Source organism: Erpetoichthys calabaricus, chromosome 5 (assembly GCF_900747795.2).
Source record: "Erpetoichthys calabaricus chromosome 5, fErpCal1.3, whole genome shotgun sequence".
In the NCBI taxonomy this organism is placed as follows: domain Eukaryota; kingdom Metazoa; phylum Chordata; class Cladistia; order Polypteriformes; family Polypteridae; genus Erpetoichthys; species Erpetoichthys calabaricus.
Genome location: NC_041398.2, coordinates 211300981 through 211306980, shown reverse-complemented (window position 1 = coordinate 211306980; position 6000 = coordinate 211300981). Strand labels below are relative to the sequence as shown.

The window sequence follows — 6000 nt, the reverse complement described above, 5'->3', positions numbered from 1 at the left end:
GCTGGAGAATTTTTTTTTTTTTTTCTGAAGTGACTGCAGTTTAGGTTTCCATCTGCTGGCTCTTTCATGAAGGCCATGTCAGCAGTGCTACACAGTGGATCAGTGTTCCCTTCTCCTTTCTCAGATAAATCTGCCTCCAAGTCCATTCCAGTCTTATGGGGTTTTGGTTTTGTCTTCCTCCATGGCATACAAGCTGTTCTATTTGTCGGTTTTCTTGCTCTTACAAATCTTGACTTGATTATAACTCTTGAATGCATTGCTAAAGGTTGATTTAGCTCAAAAGTATGATCATCTCCCATATGAGCTCACATTAAACCTTGTGTTAAAACTTGGAAAATCTTGTTCATCATAATGCAGGGACTGTCATCCTAGCAGGACTGAGCAAGGATCCTTACCTGGCCAGGCAGCCAGTATAATAAAAGGGCAGGGGCAGACAAGTTATTTGGAGCAGTTTCTTCCCTGAAGTGCTAGGTGCCAGTGCCCCTGGGTTACGGTACCTCTAAGGATACCCACAGGGCATGTTGGGAACTATAGCCCTGTGGAACAGCCATGTTGGGTTCTGAAGGGATTAATGGTCCCTCCTTTACCTGGAAGTGCTTCCAATGGACAGTCTTGTGACACCAGAAGTACTCCCAGATTCTGTTGAAAGGAAGCACCTTCACTTCATTACAGGGAGCCAGAGTCAGATGGAAGGAGGAGTGGAGAGAGAGAGAGAGAGAGAAGGAAAAAGAGTCTGAAGAAGTGTGGCATGTTGGTTTGTGCCTTCTTGAAACCTTTGTAGAAATATAAGATTAAACCTTTTACTTAAGCTGGAACTTGTGTCTGTGCTATTGTGTCTAGGGTTTGATGTACTGTGACCCCAAGCCCAGCCCTGTTGGTCACAATATTCACATTTTTTTTTTCTTGCCCAATAATACTAAATGAATGTACGTTGATTAAAGAGCATTATTGAATGCCTTGATAAATATGCAAAAATATGAACCAGATGCATTTTGTCGATCCTATTTATTGATATACAAAATACAAAACAAGCAGACTTTGTGACATTGAGCACAGTTAGTACCTGAAGAGACGTTTAGACAACAGGTGTTTTCTCACCACACAAACTTTGTTTTCTGGAACCAATGCGCTCCTCCTGTACAATGCAGGCCCTAGGTCACTTACAGTATGACCTTTATGCCAAAAATATGACATGCAAAAAAGAGTGATGTGGTGCGATGTGAGGTACATTTAGGAGTTCATGGGGGAGGTCATTGCTTCACTGTTATACAAGGCGCAGCACACCATGGAGGCAGCTATAAACAGTAACGTGTTACAAAATATGGTGTTCCATGTTTACTGACAGCTCTCCGTATAGTGATGGGAGATTCATGAACATGAACGAAACAGCTCAGTGGAGCTCAATGGACTAATAATATAGAGCAGGTGTGTTTTGTGTGACGTGGTCATCATCTCCCGTTTCGTTGCTGCTGTTACTGCTGGAGTAAATTACGTGCCAGCAGAAACGCCTGATGTATGAGTCTTGACTCATTTGATTCGTGAACGAGTCACTACCCGAGAATTAGTCTAAAGCAGGGGTCCCCAACTCCAGTCCTGGAGGGCTGCAGGTTTTCATTCTAACCCTTTTTTTGATTAGTGACCTGTTTTTGCTGCTAATTAACTTTAATTGACTTGTTTTTAAAGATTTTTTCCTCTGAATTGCTTCATTTTTTCCTTAAATGCAACCCAAACAGAAATGAAATGTGAAGTGAATGAACCAACAGAAGACCAACTAAGTCAGGGCCTCAAACTCCAACCAATTTCACTCCAACCAGTTGCTTAACTAGGCGCCGAGTCTTTTTGTTAATTAAACCCGTTCTTTAATTCTGTGGCTTGTTGCTGCTCTCATTGTGCTATAGCATACATTTCTGAAATTGTTGATTTTCTCTTTTCTAAGAGCACTGTTAAAATGGTTTGGGGATCTGAGCAGATCAGCATTCCTGAGACCTTCATCCTTCTTTATCTTCAGATATTGTATGATGGTCACAGTTTGCTGGTCATGTCATTTTGTATCTCATTGTTTGGCTGCTAATTAAGGAAAAAGCAACAATTAAGGGGTCTGAGTCTTCAAGAGCAAATGAATTAAAATGAATTCAAAAGAAGTTCATTAGCAGCAAGAACAGGTCACTAATTATGAAAAGGGTTAGAATGAAAAACCTGCAGCCACTGCGACCCTCCAGGACTGGAGTTGGGGACACCTGGTCTAAAGATTCTCGTTCATTTGAATGAATTGCAGAATTCTCATTCACTTGTGATTCTGTAATGTAACATTTTAATTTAATTATACATTTTAAATGTAAAACTGAAGTGTTCTAAAGCTTTTGACCAATGGTGTATATGAAAATAATTTACAAATATTTAAATTATATATTTGTGAGTTGATCAGAAGGGACTTCAGTATAAGGTATCCTGAAAAATAAATCAAAAGAATTCATTTACTTAAATGGGTAGTTCGAAAGAATCGATTCAGTAGATTGAATGGAAATGCCCATCACTATCTCCAAAGTCCAAACTATGAACAGATTTGTAAGATGGCACCAGTGCTTGTGGTCAACCATTCAGCACAAGTCATCACCTGAGCCCCACCCATGATAGTTCCTGGTTGAAGCAAACAGTACATACCCTGGAGCAGGGGCTAAAAAAGAGCACCAGGAGCTATAAATGGCCTGAGTTCCTGCAATGGGAATGCCACAACAGTCCTAGAGTTTCTAAAAAGCCCCTGGTTCCTAAAAAAAATATTTCTGCCGTGCTAAAGCGCCTAATAATGCCTGTGTTTCCTTTCGTTTGCTTTTTGTGGTGTTATCTGTACAGAAGTCCCCTGCATTCAACACTTTGAGTGGACCCTCTTCATGCATAGCTTTTACACCAAATGCACAGCAGGTCTGAGGTTTCAGGAAAACAAAAATTGAAACAAAAAGTACTCCAGGAGACTAAAAACAAATTCTACTCCAGCAGGTAATCCTCGTTGTTTTGTAAAATATCTGAACTTGCACCCTAGTGCAGTAATGGCCAGTATTAACATCCCATAATGACAACGTGAAAAAACGTTTACTTGAGATTTTTGCAAATTTGTTAAAAATAAACAAATTGAGAAAGCACATGTACACAAGTATTCACAGCCTTTGCCGTGAAGCTCAAAATTGAGCTCAGGTGCATCCTGTTTTCCCTGATCATCCTTGAGATGTTTCCGCAGCTTAATTGGAGTCCACCTGTGGTAAATTCAATTGTTTGGACATGATTTGGAAAGGCACACACCTGTCTATATAAGGTCCCACAGTTGACAGTTCATGTCGGAGCACAAACCAAGCATGAAGTCAAAGGAATTGTCTGTAGACCTCCGAGACAGGATTGTCTCAAGGCAAAATTCTGGGGAAGGTTACAGAAAATTTTCTGTTGCTTTGAAGGTCCCAATGAGCACAGTGGCCTCCATCATCTGTAAGTGGAAGAAGTTTGAAACCACCAGGACTCTTCCTACAGCTAGCCGGCCATCTAAACTGAGCGATCGGGGGAGAAGGGCCTTAGTAAGGGAGGTGACCAAGAACCCAATGGTCACTCTGTCAGAGCTCCAGAGGTCCTCTGTGGAGAGAGGAGAACCTTCCAGAAGGACAACCATCTCTGCAGCAATCCACCAATCAGGCCTGTATGGTAGAGTGGCCAGATGAAAGCCACTCCTTAGTAAAAGGCACATGGCAGCCCGCCTGGAGTTTGCCAAAAGGCACCTGAAGGACTTTCGGACCATGAGAAAGAAAATTCTCTGGTCTGTTAAGACAAAAATTGAACTCTTTGGTGTGAATGCCAGGCGTCACGTTTGGAGGAATCCAGGCACCGCTCACCACCCGGCCAGTACCATCCCTACAGTGAAGCATGGTGGTGGCAGCATCATGCTGTGGGGATGTTTTTCAGTGGCAGAGACTGGGAGACTAGTCAGGATAAAGGGAAAGATGACTGCAGTAATGTACAGAGACATCCTGGATGAAAACCTGCTCCAGAGCGCTCTTGACCTCAGACTGGGGCGACGGTTCATCTTTCAGCAGGACAATGACCCTAAGCACACAGCAAAGATATCAAAGGAGTGGCTTCAGGACAACTCTGTGAATGTCCTTGAGTGGCCCAGCCAGAGCCCAGACTTGAATCCGATTGAACATCTCTGGAGAGATCTTAAAATGGCTGTGCACCGACGCTTCCCATCCAACCTGATGGAGCTTGAGAGGTGCTGCAAAGAGGAATGGGCGAAACTGGCCAAGGATAGGTGTGCCAAGCTTGTGGCATCATATTCAAAAAGACTTGAGGCTGTAATTGCTGCCAAAGGTGCATCGACAAAGTATTGAGCAAAGGCTGTGAATACTTATGTACATGGGATTTCTCAGTTCTTTTATTTTTAATAAATTTGCAAAAACCTCAAGTAAACTTTTTTCACTTTGTCATTATGGGGTGTTGTGTGTTGAATTCTGAGGAAAAAAATTAATTTCATCCATTTTGGAATAAGGCTGTAACATAACAAAATGTGGAAAAAGTGATGTGCTGTGAATACTTTCCAGATGCACTGTAAATCCTCAAGAAATTAAAAAAAAATGCATTTTTAATATTACTAGCTATAGTCTTACTCTCTTTATATATGAACTGCTTTTGTGCTACAGTGTATCATTAGTTTATTTGCTTAACAAAATACACTCATCTTCCACAACAGAAATCGCCCCAGACGTTATAGGGAGAGCAAAGTGGTTAGTTCAGCATTTAAAAAGAAATGATTTTTTTGTGTCATCAGGGGCCGATTTAATTTAATCACAAATACAAACATTTCCACCCACAGTATGTCAAATTGATAAACTCTTATTGTCTCTTCTCGTGCCTTTTTAATGCCAGCTCAAAGACAGCAAGAGCAAAATCTGCATCTGCTTTGGTAACACAAAGTGGAGGCTTCATCCGGAATGTCTATATAACAAGGAATAATAAAAAAAAAAAAAAAAAACAGTTTAATATATTTCTGTATTTCACCTTACTTACTACTAGTTTGTTTCCGATACGACTATTTAACATATGTGGCAGGTTAGAAAATGGATACGTGCATGGATAGTTCTCTAATTACCTTTCTTAATGAGAGGCTAAGTAAAAAAAATATGAAATAACAATTCATTGCAATTCCCAATTGATAACGGACATAAAAATTTAAGAAATACTAGCTGATTACCCAGTGGCTTCGCTCACTGAGTGCAAGGGAAAAAAATAAAATGCAGTATTTATAAAATACGTTTGTTAATTGCCAATTTTATTTTTCAACAAATAAAGAGCACTTACAATAACATAGAAATCAATATAAACAACATTATTAACATCATTATCATATGACAATATAAAGTAATATATAAGAAGCACATTGCATATAAATATAAATTATTTAACAGTAAAATCTTCTTCTATAATATGCTACCGTGGCTGTTCATTTGTCCAGGATTTTAAATCACCTGTAGGTCGCAAACCGTTTCACCTATTGACTTGAAATTTGGTTAACATATACTACGTGACGTCTACTATCCGCTTTCGGAGTGATGATTTTATTACTCTTTTTATCTTTATTTTATTTTATTGTAGAATTAACTCTCGGCAGCCTGCAGCAGAGCGGCCGTGCGGCGGATGCGTACAGGCGCCGTTCTCATTCCCTACCACTTTCTCTAATCATTCTTGAGGCAGATTGAAGACTCAAGTGCCAGATTAAGTGAAAGGTTAAAGAAAACGTACTAAGTAATTGCAACACAAAAACTAACAATCAGTTTTAACGTGAAAAGATGCTGACGAAAGAGAAGCAGTGGGCCGCTAGGGTGGAGTAAAGAAGAGCTGCTCAGGAAGCAGCAAGCACATCAGCCTCTGAGCAAACGAATGCTAAACATACGGAGAAAGAGGATTAATACTATGAATGCTCAAGTCAAGTGTATTCACTGCACGTTACCGTGCAGTGCGCCGTTA

At 40.3% G+C, this 6000-nt stretch overlaps 1 protein-coding gene across 2 annotated transcripts in view; it reads right to left on the bottom strand.

Moving 5' to 3' along the window:
- Positions 1-988: 988 nt before the first annotated feature.
- Positions 989-6000, bottom strand: part of agxt2 (alanine--glyoxylate aminotransferase 2) — a 48591-nt gene continuing 43579 nt past the window's right edge. For both annotated transcript variants that reach the window (XM_051928274.1, XM_028802474.2), the window contains one exon: positions 989-4971. In XM_051928274.1, the coding sequence (XP_051784234.1) occupies positions 4870-4971 (102 nt within the window). In that variant the 3' untranslated portion in view covers positions 989-4869. The remainder of the gene's footprint in view (positions 4972-6000) is intronic.